The following is an 18,417-nucleotide window of genomic DNA, read 5'->3' on the forward strand; positions in this document are numbered from 1 at the left end:
CAGACAGCATCATTATCAACTGTACTCCCTTCACTACAGACAGCATCATTATCAACTGTACTCCCTTCACTACAGACAGCATCATTATCAACTGTACTCCCTTCACTACAAACAGCATCATTATCAACTGTACTCCCTTCACTACAGGCAGCATCATTATCAACTGTACTCCCTTCACTACAGACAGCATCATTATCAACTGTACTCCCTTCACTACAGACAGCATCATTATCAACTGTACTCCCTTCACTACAGACAGCATCATTATCAACTGTACTCCCTTCACTACAAACAGCATCATTATCAACTGTATTCCCTTCACTACAGGCAGCATCATTATCAACTGTACTCCCTTCACTACAGACAGCATCATTATCAACTGTACTCCCTTCACTACAGACAGCATCATTATCAACTGTACTCCCTTCACTACAGACAGCATCATTATCAACTGTACTCCCTTCACTACAGACAACATCATTATCAACTGTACTCCCTTCACTACAGACAGCATCATTATCAACTGTACTCCCTTCACTACAGACAGCATCATTATCAACTGTACTCCCTTCACTACAGACAGCATCATTATCAACTGTACTCCCTTCACTACAGACAACATCATTATCAACTGTACTCCCTTCACTACAGACAGCATCATTATCAACTGTACTCCCTTCACTACAGACAACATCATTATCAACTGTACTCCCTTCACTACAGACAACATCATTATCAACTGTACTCCCTTCACTACAGACAGCATCATTATCAACTGTACTCCCTTCACTACAGGCAGCATCATTATCAACTGTACTCCCTTCACTACAGACAGCATCATTATCAACTGTATTCCACAAAAACACATATGCATTACAAAGTATAGCATAGATAGGAAACTTTTTACAATACACACAGTGATTGAAGGGGTTATTAATATATACTACTGATACATAATAATAATAATAATAATAATAATAATAATTTTAAAATGTATTTCAAAAACAGTTTATGAATATGGCAAGTTTTTTTTTTTTTGTAATATATTAAATTTTTTAGTAACACATTTTTTTAAGACATGTAAAGACAGCTATCTTTCATTGGTTTCCCGTCATTTGAAATGTATTGTTGTCTGCATATCATAAAGTGAGTTTAAAATATACTGCAGACGTTAACATGAAGCATTGCGAATACAATGTGTAGCATTGGTTTTGGCACAGCAAATTATACTTGTTTTAATTGTAAAGTATTATATATGTTATTTAAGTTAAATTGCACTTTCAATTTTATTGTGATCTGGTATTATGACTTCAGCACTCCTAAAATGTAATTAACTGTGTAACACTCGCCTATTCTTTAGTGACAGTTGCCACGATTATCCTAAACCTACAGGCATTCCTTATCAGCGGGAATGATGGTGAGATCGAGCCGCCGCGGTTCCCTATAACCTCTGTAATGCACAGACCCACACTGTGTTATTATAAAACACGATTATAAAGACTGAGCCACAATCACATCAGACTGTAAAATAAAGAGAGTAAACCAATTGCACTGCAGCACAGCCCAGCTCACTCCTGTTGAGCGGGCATATTATTACTGCTGTTTGACTATAAAAAACAAGCCTGGTGTTAAATCTCTACATGCACAATACTGTTAAAGACGAGCACTGTCACAGTAGAGCCGCGTTTACACGTTACCAGTAGGGTTAGAGACTAGTATCGATAAACGCCATTACTGTGTCTACGACACTCCGGGGAGAAACTCCGACTTTCCAATGCTTTCCTATCGCTTATCTTCCGCGGTTCCTCAGTATATCAGTGTACACAACAGCCCGTGAAGTTTGTAAAACCATGTAAATATAATAATAATAATAATAATAATAATAATAATAATAATAATAATAATAATAATAATAATAACATTAAAAACAACGTAAAAGCCAACTATTACTGCGTGTTTGCCCAAAAATTCACCTGGCAATACTTTTATTTGTATTTTTTATTTAAAAAATAAAACACAAAACTCGGGGGAATAAAACTTAAGTAAACTACCTGTACTTTTTTTTTTTTTTTTTTAAATAAACGGCTTCTCATTTCCAACTGCCACCTGTGTGTGTGTGTGTGTGTGTGGCGCGCAGCTTCATTTAAAATTTAAACAACAAAGCTGGAGTCGATCTCCCTGCTTAACAACGTTTAATTACAAAGACTTCAGTTCACTCCCTGCCAGGTGAGAGACTTTTAACCGAGTGAATAACTGTGCACTGCCCACTCAAAATGAAAGAAAGAAAACGAAACGAAACGAAAGCAGTTGTTATATTAACCCGTTCATGCATGCTAGTAAATAAATAAGTGCTCAAATTATTATTTATTCTTCCAGCAGGGAATTTAAAATGTTACACAAAATAACCATGATAGAAAATTCATCAACACAAATATTAATACTAATAAAAATATATAGTATAATAATAACTAATTACCTCAGGTCTTAACAATCTTTGCTCCTCTTTCACAGATGGCTCCAGGTGAAACGTGTGAACTAAAAAAAATTAAGATATTATAAAATGTTACAAAATATACACACAATATAGTCAGAAGACATATACAGTAATAAAACAATTTATAATCGAATAATAGTAATTGCCTCATCAACTCCTGAGATCTCTGCTTCCTTTACAAATCGCCTCAGATGAAAATTGTGAACAACCTCTGTGCCACCCGCGAGCCTCTGGCGCGAAAATTGAAATAGCAACTGAAACAGCTCGAGCTGCTTGCAGCCACGTTGTAAGCACGGTGCGTGTTTAGGAAGCGTGCACCCGATAGGCATGCCAGCGTCAGTGACACGCTGTCCCTGCAGGTGCAGCGCGCCCAGTGCCTGCTGGCGCTGGTGTGCAACACCTGTAACATGTTAAACCAGCGCCCAGTGCCTGCTGGCGCTGGTGTGCAACACCTGTAACACGTTAAACCAGCGCCCAGTGCCTGCTGGCGCTGGTGTGTAACACCTGTAACATGTTAAACCAGCGCCCAGTGCCTGCTGGCGCTGGTGTGTAACACCTGTAACATGTTAAACCAGCGCCCAGTGCCTGCTGGCGCTGGTGTGTAACACCTGTAACATGTTAAACCAGAGCTCAGTGCCTGCTGGCGCTGGTGTGTAACACCTGTAACATGTTAAACCAGCAGCAGTGTGGAGTAGTGGTTAGGGCTCTGGACTCTTGACCGGAGGGTCGTGGGTTCAATCCCAGGTGGGGGACACTGCTGCTGTACCCTTGAGCAAGGTACTTTACCTAGATTGCTCCAGTAAAAACCCAACTGTATAAATGGGGAATTGTATGTAAAAATAATGTGATATCTTGTAACAATTGTAAGTCGTCCTGGATAAGGGCGTCTCCTAAGAAATTAATAATAAACTAGCACTCACCGCCGCGGAGCAGCAGCCCATTGCGAGCTAACAAGCCAATATAGAAAGTGTCACATGACAGTTGTTCGTGTGGTGTTTTAGCTTCTTTAGAAACTTTATTTTTGATGGCGCACATTGTGAGTGATATTCTGGAAGACGAGACTCGCTTTTCAAAGCGCGTAGAAACAAGCAATCAGCAGCGACAGTGCTTCCCGGCAGCTTTTGTTGAAATTCTCTTTTTATATTTATTTTCCGTAAACATTCGTTTATGGATAATCTTGTTTGCTTGCTTTAAACCAATCAAATTGTTACAAAAAAAAAAAAAAAAAAGAAATAACGACTATTTTAATTACATTCATGGTCTTCTTGTTGCTAAAATATACACTCCCTTTTTTCTTTATATATTTACCCGAAACCTCGCTTAATATAATTTTATGAAATGACATGTCAGCACTGTGCTTGCGTCCAGAGCGCGTCTGCCGATGAAAATAAAAACACGGCTAAAAACAAAACAGTATTCGTTTCAACAGAGACAGTTAATAACTTAAAAACAAATAAGCGAAATGCTCCTGTCTGTGTAGTTTGCAATTTGAATGCGCCGCCCCTGCTTGCTCTGCGACGCTCAGCCAATAGGCAGGGACGGGACGTTGAAAAGAATTGTGGGAAATGTCGTTTTAAGACCTTGAAATATACCTTTGCTTCTATGCCTGATCCCACATTCCCCACAGTTTTTTCAAGATTAGACCAGTGTTTATTCTGCCGTGACATACCAAAGAGAGCGAGGCTGGGTGTAGCCGCATCAGTTTCAATACTGGCAGCACTGTGTATACAGAAACACTTCTCTTTCATAAATACAATCATCTCGGTGTTTTACAGGGCTGTCAATCTAATAACAATATAACAAGTCTGAGAGACGCGTCGCTGAAACGATCGCTTTATTGTAATGAGGATATTAGTTTCATGTTGTGCAGGTCATCTAAGTTTGTTTTAAGATATGTATCACGCGGTCTTCGGAGAATGTTTTATACATTCATACTGTTATTTTTATAAAATAAAAATAAAAAAACGCCACTGTTTTACAACGTGCCCTTCAGTTTATAAACAGGTCGCACTCAACCTGGATTTAGAGTACTTGTACACTGTAACATCGGGGAAATAATAACACATCATAAAATACATCTTGTGAACACAACCGTAGTTTATGAATCTCTGGACCCTTATAGTAATCTTGCGACATTGTCTTCATCTGTATCGCGCATTCTCTATAATAATATGCATATACACGCGCGGGAACGCGCAGCGCTGTGTGAATCGTGCACAGCACCGCTAGTGTTTGCAATGCAAGAATCTTTTCTTTGTTTTGTTTTGTTTAAAAAAGTGACTTTATCTGTTTGTATTTCATAGGTCATATACACAATAACAGCTGCCTGTCTCGCTGCTGTTGTCTCCCCAGCATGACTATATCGACACACACACACACACACACTCACACACACACACACACACACACACACACACACACACATCTACTCTCTGTACTCAGACCCTCCCATGCATGCTTCATTTCGAGCGCCCGAGCCATGCACCCCCCGGGTATGAAACGTCGACAGTCAGTGCGTCACAAAGCCCGTGCGTCACAGAGCCCTCTGCCACATCCTCTACTCCGGAGACAGCAGCGGGCGGATCAGACACACGAGACACAGCCCCACGGCTTTTAACCCTTGACCCGCCGGGGCATTGAAAGTTGCCGCTGCTCAGGAAGGGAGGAAGGGAGGAAGGAAGGAAGCAAGCGATCTGCTCTAAAGTGCCTTGCCTATTGTAGTCTGTAATGCGCAATCAGCATTCAGAATGCAGTTACGTCATTCCCCATCAACTACCCTCCCCCCCCCTCTCAGATCACATGGCAAGCGCAGGTCAGGAACTGTGTAACTGGCTATTCCAGTCCAGGTGTTTGTTCCAACCCTAACCCTTCTCATTAGCCTAATTACACTAACAGGGCAGTAATCAGACTATTAGAACCTGGAGTGGAGTCGCCCGTCAGGACCGGAGCTGCCTACGGTGTATAATGTGCAATAAACATGTATCTGTGTATTCGAGCTCACAACCATCTCAAGCAACAGCAAATTACCAAGTGCGTTACAGATAGATAGATAGATAAGCTGAACTATGCACTGTTGCAATATGTGTGTTGCAATTTATTTATTTATTTATAGTACAGGGCAGCAGTGTGGAGTAGTGGTTAGGGCTCTGGACTCTTGACCGGAGGGTCGTGGGTTCAATCCCAGGTGGGGGGGACACTGCTGCTGTACCCTTGAGCAAGGTACTTTACCTAGATTGCTCCAGTAAAAACCCAACTGTATAAATGGGTAATTGTATGTAAAAACAATGTGATATCTTGTAACAATTGTAAGTCGCCCTGGATAAGGGCGTCTGCTAAGAAATAAAAAATAATATGCCAGCGCCACAGCAATGAAGAACAGCAGAGCGATCAAGTTTCAATAAATATTTTATTGACAGATGAGTCAGTCAGATGAGGTAACAAAATACAGTACATACATTATAAATAGCGTTTCCGCCACACCCATTACACATGAAAAGGCAACCTGTTTTGGGCAGGTATAGCTGCCTCCCCCTCCTCCTCCTCCTCCCCCTCCCCCTCCAGCACAGCACCAAACTCGCTCCGCGCAAAACATGGAGCAGCGAGTTTTATTTAATTCAACTCCCATGATCAGCGGTCCAGCCACTGACGTGTTAAAGACAACAAGACAACGTGCTTATAAAAACACAGTGACGTCACAGTTTCCATCGAGTCCGGTTACTTTCATAGGGATCGTTTGTAGCAGCTGTCCCCGTGGGTCACCCGCAGTGGTGAAACACGGCTTGGTCACAATATTCCCCGCTTTGCTAGACCTGCGAGTCACGGGGGTCCTCTTGGTTCGGTTCGGTTCAGTTCTGACAGTTCTTATGGAATTTAGTTTCTGCGCGCAACTCGCGCAAGAGCAGCCTTGCTATGGAGCCGACACGATCTCTGTAGTGAAGGTCTCTCTCTCTTTCTCTCTCTCTCTCTGTGCAGCGTGGTGGCGAGCGCTAGCCTGATCGGCAAGTCGTTTGTATTTTACGCACAAGCAATGTCTCTGCTGTTGTGCTCGCTGTTGGCACAGCTGTCTGTCCCGGTGACTGTTTTAAACCCCACAGACCGATTCTGCACTGTGCCTCCCAGGAGAAAGACCCCATTCTCTCGCCTCGCCTCTGCTGTCCTGTATTTTCTGGACACGGCAGTCTCCAATCGCCGTTCCCTCTGGCTGTGGGGCTGCCTTGGATAGGAAAGGCTGCTTCGCTTTTCTCTCGTTCCCGCACAAACAGGACGTCTTCAGCAGCATTTTTCGCCTTCCGTTCTTTCGGTTTCAACCGATTCAAAAAGCCACGATCGTCCTGAACAGAGTGCTCGCCAGGCTGGCCCCGCCACGGCAGCTGCCGCTCTGGAGCCCGGACTCGCCTCTTTTCCTCTGCTCCATCCTAGGTTTCTTACTGGGCAGAAACTCGGGTTCTGCGGCGGCTTTGCCCCTCCGCTTCCTCGAGTGTCTGTCGGAAGCCAGAGCGGGCACGGCGCTGCCGCTCCCGGGGCTCGCGTTCTCCTTGTCGCCGGGGGTAACGATCTGGGCGGGTTTGGGTTTGCATTCTGTCCTGGCAGGTACGTTGCTGGGCGCCTCTGTTAAAGGCTGGGTGACCGCTGGAGCGCAGCTCCGCTCCGGACTGGGCTCGGTCTCCATGTGCGCCTCCGTCCCGGTTTCGCTTTGCTGGGGGTCAGTGGCCGCTTGCCCTGCGGGCTGCGCAGGCACGGCCTCGGTCACCATCGCCACTTCCTCGTCCTCGGCCGGCGCCCCTGGCTGGCGCCCCGCCGCCTCCGCGTCGCTCTCCAGCTTGGCGGTGAAGTAGATGTCGCGGGCCGACCTCATGACCAGGGAGAGCTGCAGGCTCCTGTGCAGCTTCATGCCGCCTCTCTGCATGCGGGAGCTGTACAGCTTGCCCAGAGACAGCGCCATGATCCGCTTAGCTTCCGCGTTCAGCTCCATTAGCGTAACTTACAAAATAAACGAAATAATTAAGTAATAAATAAGCACCAGGAACTTTCTGTTTTTTTTCTTCTGTTAAAAAAAAAAAAAACCCTTTCGTTCTCGAAGTTGTTTGAAGACTTGTTTGTTATGTTAAGGTTTATTTATTTACTTATTTTCCCCCCCCGGAATCAGACTTTAATTCCAACGCTACCCTATAGCTCCACCTCAGTCGAATGGAGCGCTTGAATACATGCCGGAGTTTTTATACCTGCGGTGACGTCAGCTGATTCTACTCCTGTCCACGTCAGCATGCCCCTCCCCCTCCCCTCCCCCTCTGGCTCTTATTGATGAATGGCCCGGGTCTGATTCTATTGTATTCTCGACTCTAACAGGGAGTTTGAGTGTCAGTTTGTACACAGCCGTGTGACCTGTGAAGCTATGTATTTATTTATCTCATCATTTTGCTTTGAAGTGCCAGGCACACACATTACATCGTATTTCCGTAAATAAAACACACGACGCGAGTTTCAGATTCCTGTTTGTATCCCCTATCTGTCTGCCTGTCTACATTCCTCTCTTTATAAATACATTATCTCTAGAGTGCGGATCTGAATGTCTCATTTCAGCTCAAGTGTAAATCCTAAACGTTGTTTTTTTTGTAACTAACACACATTGCTTTCACTTTTTCCTGTGATGTAATGCAAAATAGATACATGAATTAATAAATAAAGAAGGCCCCACACCCCGCCCAGTGTTTTCTTCTCTCTGTTTCGGATTCAGATCGCTTTAACTTTTACTTCCCTCAATAAATCACAGTTCTGAGCAGCGCTCATCGATTCTGAGAAACTCGCGTTATTTCCCAGGGGTGTTTTCTGGCCACGTCACTCTCCCCCACATGCCCAAATAAGGCAGTTCCGCTTGTTTTCCCCCCCGTGGCTCGCATCTGTGGAAAAGCCGTGACGTGCCCAGCCTAGTTTCCTGTTTCCATATTTAGCACAGCAGCGGCGACGTCACCGGCCCGCTCCTTATATGGAGATGTCGCGGGCAGGGACCCGGTAACACCCACACTACGTCATCTGGCGCAGCGGCGGCCGTTCCGCTGAGGTCGAGCTGACCTGATCCGACCTGCTTTATAATTAAATCAGACTTTAAATAGAAATATATTATTTACATAGATAGATAGATAGAGAGGTCATGTTATGGGTTTAAGTAACACACGCCCAGGGCGCTTCCGTGTTTGCACACTGTGCACTGTGCAGTATTTTTACTGGTATGTGCATTGCTTTCCCATGCATATTATACCACAGCCAGGCTCTGAGGCTCAACAGTTACTATTATCCTTGTGCATATTAAAGCTCTCGACACGCGTGTACATTGCACTGGCAAGAACAGCGCAGTCATAAAGCAACACGCTGACGTTTAGAAAGTCAAAATACATTAGAACATAAGAAAGTTTGCAAACGAGAGGAGGCCCCATTCAGCCCATCTTGCTCGTTTGGTTGTTAGTAGCTTATTGATCCCAGAATCTCATCAAGCAGCTTCTTGAAGGACCCCAGGGTGTCAGCTTCAACAACTACAGCTGTGCGCTGGTGCCGCTGCTATTTCATTTAGGCGGATTTTTTTTAAAACTAAACTTTATTGCGTGTCTGTGTAACGTTAAAGAACTCTTCGCATTTCTAGACGCACGTATTTAGTTAAACGTACCCGTACTGTATATTAGTGTGGAGTTTACCGCAGCGTGGAAAGCCCACAGTCCAGTCACATGACGAGGGGGGGAGTGCCAGGGATCCAGTCACGTGTCGAGGGAGTGCTGCTGGCCGGATCACGTGACGGGGGTGCCTCAGGCGTCCCAGCAGCGCAGAGGCGTGTTTATTAGTTTTTCAGGGTCCGAGACACGGAACTAGCCGACACCATGTCGCTCGAGGACCCTTTCTTTGTCGTCAAGGGGTAAGTCAGAAAACATTTTAAGTGCACGGCGGGGTTTAACGAGCTCGCAATGCGCCGCGCACCTGAGCTGTGCATACGGGATTGTTAATGATCGACGGATACGCGCTTTAGATCTAGCTTTGGTCTACCGAAAAAAAAGTGATGGGCCGTGCTGATCCACAAACAGAGAGCAGCGGAAAGGGCAAAGGTCCCGCACAGCTCCGTCCCTCGCCGTCTCCTGGTACACAACTCTGCAGCGCGACATGTTTGTTTATTATTATTATTATATCCAAGGCGACTTACAGAGACTAGGGTGTGTGAACTATGCATCAGCTGCAGAGTCACTTACAACTACGTCTCACCCGAAAGACGGAGCACAAGGAGGTGAAGTGACTTGCTCAGGGTCACACAATGAGTCAGTAGCTGAGGTGGGATTTGAACCGGGGACCTCCTGGTTACAAGCCCTTTTCTTTAACAACTGGACCACACCGCCTGCTTGGATGAGCTCCGCCGCGGCGAGTCTGTCTCTGATCTCTCTCCGCTCGCTCCGTGTGGGAGGGCAGCGTGTTAACTCATTCAGTGCCGGGCGGGCTGGTAACAAAGAGACACTCAGTCCCCGCTGCAGCTGTCTCCCCCGGCGAAAAATACAGACCGACCTCTGTCCTGCGCTGTGTGTGTGTGTGTGTGTGTGTGTGATGTTCCAGGAGAGAGTGTGTGTGTGTGTGTGTGTGTGTGTGTGATGTTCCAGGAGAGAGTGTGTGTGTGTGTGTGTGTGTGTGTGATGTTCCAGGAGAGAGTGTGTGTGTGTGTGTGTGTGTGTGTGTGTGTGATGTTCCAGGAGAGAGTGTGTGTGTGTGTGTGTGTGATGTTCCAGGAGAGAGTGTGTGTGTGTGTGTGTGTGTGTGTGTGTGTGTGATGCTCCAGGAGCTCCCTGTTCTCTGGACTGGTTTGTGATCCTCCCTGTTCTCTGGACTGGGTTGTGACGCTGTGCCCCTGTTCTGTTCTGCGCAGTGAGGTGCAGAAGGCGGTGAACACGGCCCGCGGGCTGTACCAGCGCTGGACCGAGCTGCTACAGGAGGAGGCACTGGTCAGCAAGGAGGAGCTGGACTGGACCACCAATGAGCTGCGGAACAGCCTGAGATCCATCGAGTGGGACCTGGAGGACCTGGAGGAGACCATCGGTATCCTTCATGGGGGGTGAGGGCGAGGCTGGCTGGGTGTGCTTCACAGTGAGGTTGAGGCTGGCTGGGTGTGCTTCACAGTGAGGGCGAGGCTGGCTGGGTGTGCTTCACAGTGAGGGCGAGGCTGGCTGGGTGTGCTTCACAGTGAGGGCGAGGCTGGCTGGGTGTGCTTCACAGCGAGGGTGAAGCTAGCTGGGTGTGCTTCACAGTGAGGGCGAGGCTGGCTGGGTGTGCTTCACAGTGAGGGCGAGGCTGGCTGGGTGTGCTTCACAGTGAGGGTGAAGCTGGCTGGGTGTGCTTCACAGTGAGGGCGAGGCTGGCTGGGTGTGCTTCACAGTGAGGGTGAAGCTGGCTGGGTGTGCTTCACAGTGAGGGCGAGGCTGGCTGGGTGTGCTTCACAGTGAGGGTGAGGCTGGCTGGGTGTGCTTCACAGTGAGGGTGAAGCTGGCTGGGTGTGCTTCACAGTGAGGTTGAGGCTGGCTGGGTGTGCTTCACAGTGAGGGCGAGGCTGGCTGGGTGTGCTTCACAGTGAGGGCGAGGCTGGCTGGGTGTGCTTCACAGTGAGGGCGAGGCTGGCTGGGTGTGCTTCACAGGGAGGGCGAGGCTGGCTGGGTGTGCTTCACAGTGAGGGCGAGGCTGGCTTGGTGTGCTTCACAGTGAGGGTGAAGCTGGCTGGGTGTGCTTCACAGTGAGGGCGAGGCTGGCTGGGTGTGCTTCACAGTGAGGGTGAGGCTGGCTGGGTGTGCTTCACAGTGAGGGTGAGGCTGGCTGGGTGTGCTTCACAGTGAGGGTGAAGCTGGCTGGGTGTGCTTCACAGTGAGGGTGAGGCTGGCTGGGTGTGCTTCACAGTGAGGGTGAGGCTGGCTGGGTGTGCTTCACAGTGAGGGTGAAGCTGGCTGGGTGTGCTTCACAGTGAGGGTGAGGCTGGCTGGGTGTGCTTCACAGCGAGGGTGAGGCTGGCTGGGTGTGCTTCACAGTGAGGGTGAAGCTGGCTGGGTGTGCTTCACAGTGAGGGTGAAGCTGGCTGGGTGTGCTTCACAGCGAGGGTGAGGCTGGCTGGGTGTGCTTCACAGTGAGGGTGAAGCTGGCTGGGTGTGCTTCACAGTGAGGGCGAGGCTGGCTGGGTGTGCTTCACAGTGAGGGCGAGGCTGGCTGGTGGGTGGCTCTGTGTTGTTTTTTCTTAACCCCGGCCAGGCATCGTGGAGTCGAACCCGCGCAAGTTCAAGATCGAGGGTGACGAGGTGGCGGGGCGGAGAGCCTTCGTGGAGAGCACCAGAGACACAGTCAGGGTGAGGAGCACTGCAGCAGCACGGCACGCGCGCTCAAACACACACACACTGGAACACCCTGCTGGACCAGGAGCTGGAGCTGGAGCCAGCTGAGCTTCATTCAGGGCATCGCCATGAAAGCAAACCAAGTCAGCACCACTTCTGGGGAAGCTCGCCAGCATTTCAGACTCGCACTGATTGTCCTTTCTCGTTGCAGGAAATGAAAGATCACATTTCAAGCCCCTCAGCCGTTGCGAAGACAGAAAGGAAAAGCTGTCAGGTAATTAGTCTCTCAGCCCATCCCAGCGCTTCACACTCTGGGAGCAGACTCCCTTTCGCTTGGCTGGTGGATTAAAGACACGCTGTGTGAGCTAACCTGCCTTGCATATTCCTACTTGAGGCAAGCAGACCTGAACCCCCGTTTAAAACATTAGAAATCTCGGTAAAGCTAAGAATGCATTGGAGTGGCTTGTGCTGGTCCTCCTGCCCACAACTACAGCAAATAAAATGCCTTGTAACACAGACCCCCCCCCCCCCCACACACACACACACACACACACATATACACTGGTGGGTGTTGATAATGGTTGGAAATGGTGGATGTTGATAATGGTTTTGTTGTCAGGCTCTGCTGGGAGGGGGCCCCTCCCGTGGGGGGGTGCAGGCTGACCGCTACACTCTTCTGGATCAGGACCTGGGAAACTCGCGGTACATCGAGGACCAGCAGGCACAGCAACAGGTGAATATCCTAGACTTCATTGAGGGGAGCTCTGAACCCCAGGACTGGGTGCAGCAGCAGCAGCAGGGCTAGTGTGAGTTTGTAACCCTGCTCAAACTCCTGGCTCCTGATCATTTCAATATTAATAATAATACTAGACTTCATTGAGGGGAGCTCTGAACCCCAGGACTGCGTGCAGCAGCAGCAGCAGGGCTAGTGTGAGTTTGTAACCCTGCTCAAACTCCTGGCTCCTGATCATTTCAATATTAATAATAATACTAGACTTCATTGAGGGGAGCTTTGAACCCCAGGACTGGGTGCAGCAGCAGCAGCAGGGCTAGTGTGAGTTTGTAACCCTGCTCAAACTCCTGGCTCCTGATCATTTCAATATTAATAATAATACTAGACTTCATTGAGGGGTGCTCTGAACCCCAGGACTGGGTGCAGCAGCAGCAGGGCTAGTGTGGTTCCAGCATCAGCATCAGTGTCCCTCTCTCTCTCTCTCAGCTGATCGTGGAGCAGCAGGATGAGCAGCTGGAGCTGGTGTCCGGCAGCATCCGTGTCCTGAAGAACATGTCGGGACGCATCGGAGACGAGCTCGATGAGCAGGCAGTGTGAGTAGAGCACAGAGACACGGAGCGCAGGGCCCTGCTCATTGTGTGAGTAGAGCACAGAGACACGGAGTGCAGGGCCCTGCTCATTGTGTGAGTAGAGCACAGAGACACGGAGCGCAGGGCCCTGCTCATTGTGTGAGCACAGAGACACGGAGCGCAGGGCCCTGCTCATTGTGTGAGCACAGAGACACGGAGCGCAGGGCCCTGCTCATTGTGTGAGCACAGAGACACGGAGCGCAGGGCCCTGCTCATTGTGTGAGCACAGAGACACGGAGCGCAAGGCCCTGCTCATTGTGTGAGCACAGAGACACGGAGCGCAGGGCCCTGCTCATTGTGTGAGCACAGAGACACTGAGCGCAGGGCCCTGCTCATTGTGTGAGCACAGAGACACGGAGCGCAAGGCCCTGCTCATTGTGTGAGTCATGCTGTGTTATTAATGTGCGTGTGTGTGCGTGTGTCCTGCAGCATCAGTAATGTGTGTGCGTGTGTCCTGCAGCATCAGTTGTGTGTGTGTGTGTCTTGCAGCATCAGTAACGTGTGTGCGTGTGTCCTGCAGCATGCTGGGAGAGTTCTCCGAGGAGATGGATCAGACGAGTTCTCGCATGGACAGTGTTCTCAAGAAGATGGAGAAAGTCTCCCACATGACCAGCAGTGAGTGAGGGGTCAGGGAGGAGGGGAGAGACGAGGGGCTGGGCTGCCTTCAGACTGCACACTCTTACGCTGCTTGTATTTACCCTGGCCTGAGTCGGGAACCATTGTGTTAGCCAATCAGAGTACAGCTCATCTGTGTGTTAGCCAATCAGAGTACAGCTCATCTGTGTGTTAGCCAATCAGAGTACAGCTCATCTGTGTGTTAGCCAATCAGAGTACAGCTCATCTATGTGTTAGCCAATCAGAGTACAGCTCATCTGTGTGTTAACCAATCAAAATACAGCACATCTGTTTGCAGGGGTACCTGTGTTGAGTGATCCGCTCTCTCTCTCTCTCTGTCTCCCCCTGCAGGCCGACGGCAGTGGTGTGCCATCGCTGTCCTGGCTGTGATCCTGGTGGTGGTGCTCATCCTACTCTTCACTCTGTGATTGTTGAGTCTGGCCTGGAGAGGGGGGTGGGCCGGACCGAACCGAACCGACAGACCCCCCACAAGCGTGGGACTGACACAGGAACTAAGAAACCAACACCAAAGACACTTTAAAAGACGAAAGCTTTTCTGTTTGTTTTGTGTACGTGGCGTTTTGAAAGAGAAAGCTCGTGGCTCGCTGCGTTTCACTGACCGCAGAGTCACACCCTGTGGATTCTGCTCCAACGCCCCCTGCAGGGGGAGTGGGGGCGGGCGATTCCATTTCCAATTCAATCCCAGCACGTCCCTGCTCACCACTGCAATCCGCAGCGTTCTGTCACAGCGAGCTTCTCACAACAGCGCCAGCAAATCACTTGCATGGAAGTCGCTGTTAGTGAACTAACATCGGCTTCCCGTGAAAGCAGCTGAATTATTAGGTCTCAAATATGAATTGAATGGAAAGGGAAGGGACTCGGATGAGGTGTCCTATTCAGGGATCTACGAGACTCGAGTGTCGCTTAAGCGTTCAGCTGTGGACAGGGTGTGTTTTAGAATTTGTGGAAACGCAAGCGATACTGCAGACCCAGCCGTGGTGTAATAATGCTGTGGTTCCACCGAGGGGCTCTGGCGATTCAACCAGGAGAGCGAGCTCGAATCACAGCTGCACAGGTACGGCTCGGAGGGGCTCTCTCGAATTCTTTTCGAATCACCTGCGTAACAGCACAGCGACAGGGAAAAGTGTTTTGGTTATTCTCTGTAAACGTCTGCAGTCTCGTGAGCTAAAGATCTGATCTCGCGAGGAGACGGTGAACGCCGCAGTGTCTATAGAGAAGTTCAGGAGCGAGAGAGACGGTCCGTGAGCCAGAGATCCACGTGCGGTGCGGAGGTCTCCTCCCTCAGAGATCATGCTTGGGAGTCAGCCTGCCCTACATCAAAAAACTAACTATATATTTACGATTTTTGAGATGTAAAATAACCTGTTTTTTTATCTAATATATATGTATGTATGTATGTACTGTAACTGCATTCAGACCCCTGAACACTCATTAATAAACAAACACATGCTTTTTACAAACGGAGTTCTGTGGTTTCTTGCACAGTCATTGTATTTATCTTGCTCTTAATTGTATTATTACTTGTACTGTGATTCTTGAAATGGATTTGTTTACTCCAGCACAAGGTCCTCCAGCGAACACAACTCCCCAGACACAGAGACTTCACAAGAGGCCAGCTGCACCAGACTGCTTGAGATACCAATACTTAGTGTTGGGGTCAAAATCCATTCCAGTTCCTTTATAAAATCAATTCCAACTCGCCATTGATGGAAGATGGAAATTGCAAATTCCATCGAAGCTGCTGTTTGTTCAGCTGCGTTCATTTGACAATCTCAGTTACTGATTATGTGTCTAAAATCACACCCCTTCGAAGGGATTGGAAATGGAACTGAAACACAGGCACTGACCTGACCCAGTCTGCCCTCGTCCGTCGAGCCAGCCCGTACACTCCTGCTCACAAAATCGAAAAACAAAAACACAATTTTTTTTTTTCATTTTTGTTACAAACTTTTATTAAGATATTCAGATTTTTAATTTTGTTTTAAATTTTATACAGTAGTTAATGTGCAATTCTTATCATCTTTATTATTGGGTCACAGTTAGGAATTCACAAAGTTATTGGCACTTTGAACACAGAATAAACACTGGGGTCACAGCGGCGTGTTTGACAGCAGGAGACGCGATTGCATTGGACTGAAGCAAACCTGGGGTATTAACCTCATGCTGTGAGGACGCAACTAACAACCAAACTGGATTACTGCTTCTAGGAAGAACAGACACTATCTATATATATATATAGAGATCTATATGTGTGTGTGTATATATATATATATAGAGTGAAAACGCTCTGCTAACAGCAAACATACCAGAACAAGAGAGGCCCGCGTGAGCAATATCCTCTCCCTCCCTCCCTCCCCTCTCATTACCCAGCTAAATAAGAAATGAGTTCTCTTATTCAGATCCCTTGATTTGAAATGAACGGCTCGAATCGGAAAGGTGCAAGGACCCCCCCCCCCCCCCCGTCCCAAAATCCAATTGAAAAAGTGTTCCAGCAGCAGAACTAGAGAGAAACATGAACAAGTGAAACGCTCCGAGCGATTGCAAGCGCTGGACTCGTGTGCAAGCCATGAGGAACAGAGCCGGGGTCTGTGATACTGGGAACGGGGGGGGGGGGGGGGGGGTCTGTGATACTGGGAACGGGGGGGGGTCTGTGATACTGGGAATGGGAGGGGTCTGTGATACTGGGAATGGGGAGGTCTATGATACTGGGAATGGGGGGGTCTGTGATACTGGGAATGGGGGGGTCTGTGATACTGGGAATGGGGGGGTCTGTGATACTGGGAATGGGGGGTCTGGTACTGGGAATGGGGGGGTCTGTGGTACTGGGAATGGGGGGTCTGTGGTACTGGGAATGGGAGGGTGGTCTGTGATACTGGGAACGGGGGGGTCTGGGATACTGGGAATGGGGGGGTCTGATACTGGGAATGGGAGGGGGGTCTGTGGTACTGGGAATGGGGGGTCTGGTACTGGAATGGGGGGGTCTGTGATACTGGGAATGGGGGGGGTCTGTGATACTGGGAATGGGGGGGGGGGGTCAGTAACCCAGACCTCAGCAGAGACAGAGAAGGAGCAGAGGCTGGGGTGGGGTGGTGGGGGGTGGGGGTGTTACAGCTGTGTTATTATACCTCTGCCCCCCCCCCCCCCCCCCAGCCCCCCGCCTCTTTGTTTCTGGTAACGCTCGGACTGCAAGTCAGTGAATAGGAGTAAGAATCTGGATAAAAAGTCTACAGGTGCCGGCTGCAAAATACACCGAATTTCAGCACAGGAACATACAGCATATCACAGAGCGCATTGCCAAGCGCGGGGAGGGGGAGAGAGGGAGGAGGAGGAGGGAGGGGGTCCAGACCGGTGCAGCACTGCCCCATCTTCTTTACAAACCAGGGAAGCCTCCCCCTCCCCAAAACGATATATAAAAATAAAAAATAAAAAAGTGAATAAAACTCCCCCGATCTGATCATGGTGATGAAGCCACAGGAGGAGGAAAGCACTGTATTACACACGGGACGGGACGGGACGGGACGGGGGTAACAATCCCAAACCCCCTCCTTCCACCAGAGCCTGCCCGGGGAGGAGGGGTGTAATAAACAATCACAATCGCTCTGGGAGCCGCAGCAGCACCGCGGCCGAAACTCGAAGGTGCGTCTCCGAGTGTGAGGAGGAGGAGGAGCAGCCACCTCCTCGACACACAACAAACATGAACACAAAGAAAACACAACAGCAACAAGGGTAACGAGAGGCTGAAGTCAAGGTGCACCCTATAGTCTATAACTGACTGTGCAGCTCAGCCCTCCCTCTGCACACACGGAGCTGCACCCCAAACCGAGCCCCCTCCCTCCCTCCACTGCTGCACCCCAAACCGAGCCCCCTCCCTCCCTCCACTCACTGCACCCCACTCAGCCCCTCCCTCCCTCCCTCCATCCCAAAGGCCACCAACAGCAGTTAAACATCCGAAAAAACACAACGATGCAAAAATATCAGAACTCTTCTTTTCCATCTATTATCTAACAATTCAATTTACAAAGACTTGGGAAGTACTGACCTACTCTCTTGTATTCTAGGTATTGTTAGTAGTAGTAGTAACGGTATTGTAAACTCCTAACGCTACAGAACTTCTGTACAAAAAACAGTCACGTTAACTACATGCGCTCAGAGCGCCCCCTGTGTGTGAATCACAGCGATCGCTCACAAGCACCACTGGAGCAGACTGGAGGCAACATCACGGTCTGTGTGTTCTGAGAATCACAGCGTTTACAGACTAATATAGAGAGTATATAGAGTATGATATATATATGAGAGAGAGAGAGAGAGAGAGAGAGAGAGAGAGAGAGATCAGATACAAAGGAGTCACACGTCTAGTGGACATTGATTTACAAGTAAGGCAACTAAACACACAGCCTGCCTCTCAATCCAGCACTTTCAGAGGAGCCCCTGAGACACACACAGCCTGCCTCTCGCTCCAGCACTTTCAGAGGAGCCCCCGAGACACACACAGCCTGCCTCTCAATCCAGCACTTTCAGAGGAGCCCCTGAGACACACACAGCCTGCCTCTCGCTCCAGCACTTTCAGAGGAGCCCCCGAGACACACACAG

General features: G+C 48.9%; 2 protein-coding genes across 2 annotated transcripts; one reads left to right on the forward strand and one right to left on the reverse strand.

Annotated features, from left to right (window-relative positions):
• Positions 1–6,806: 6,806 nt before the first annotated feature.
• Positions 6,807–7,466, reverse strand: LOC117401997 (immediate early response gene 2 protein-like). Its single transcript, XM_034002785.3, has one exon. The coding sequence runs from the start codon at positions 7,464–7,466 to the stop codon at positions 6,807–6,809; it is 660 nt and encodes a 219-aa protein (XP_033858676.3).
• A 1,795-nt stretch (positions 7,467–9,261) lies between these two features.
• On the forward strand, positions 9,262–15,287 carry LOC117971994 (syntaxin-6-like). Its single transcript, XM_059006906.1, has 8 exons — positions 9,262–9,395; positions 10,386–10,555; positions 11,750–11,844; positions 12,041–12,103; positions 12,449–12,562; positions 13,049–13,155; positions 13,712–13,806; positions 14,158–15,287. The coding sequence occupies exons 1-8, from the start codon at positions 9,361–9,363 to the stop codon at positions 14,232–14,234; spliced, it is 756 nt and encodes a 251-aa protein (XP_058862889.1). The 5' UTR covers positions 9,262–9,360; the 3' UTR covers positions 14,235–15,287.
• The last annotated feature ends 3,130 nt before the right edge of the window (positions 15,288–18,417 follow it).

Source organism: Acipenser ruthenus, chromosome 34 (assembly GCF_902713425.1).
Source record: "Acipenser ruthenus chromosome 34, fAciRut3.2 maternal haplotype, whole genome shotgun sequence".
NCBI classification, from domain to species: domain Eukaryota; kingdom Metazoa; phylum Chordata; class Actinopteri; order Acipenseriformes; family Acipenseridae; genus Acipenser; species Acipenser ruthenus.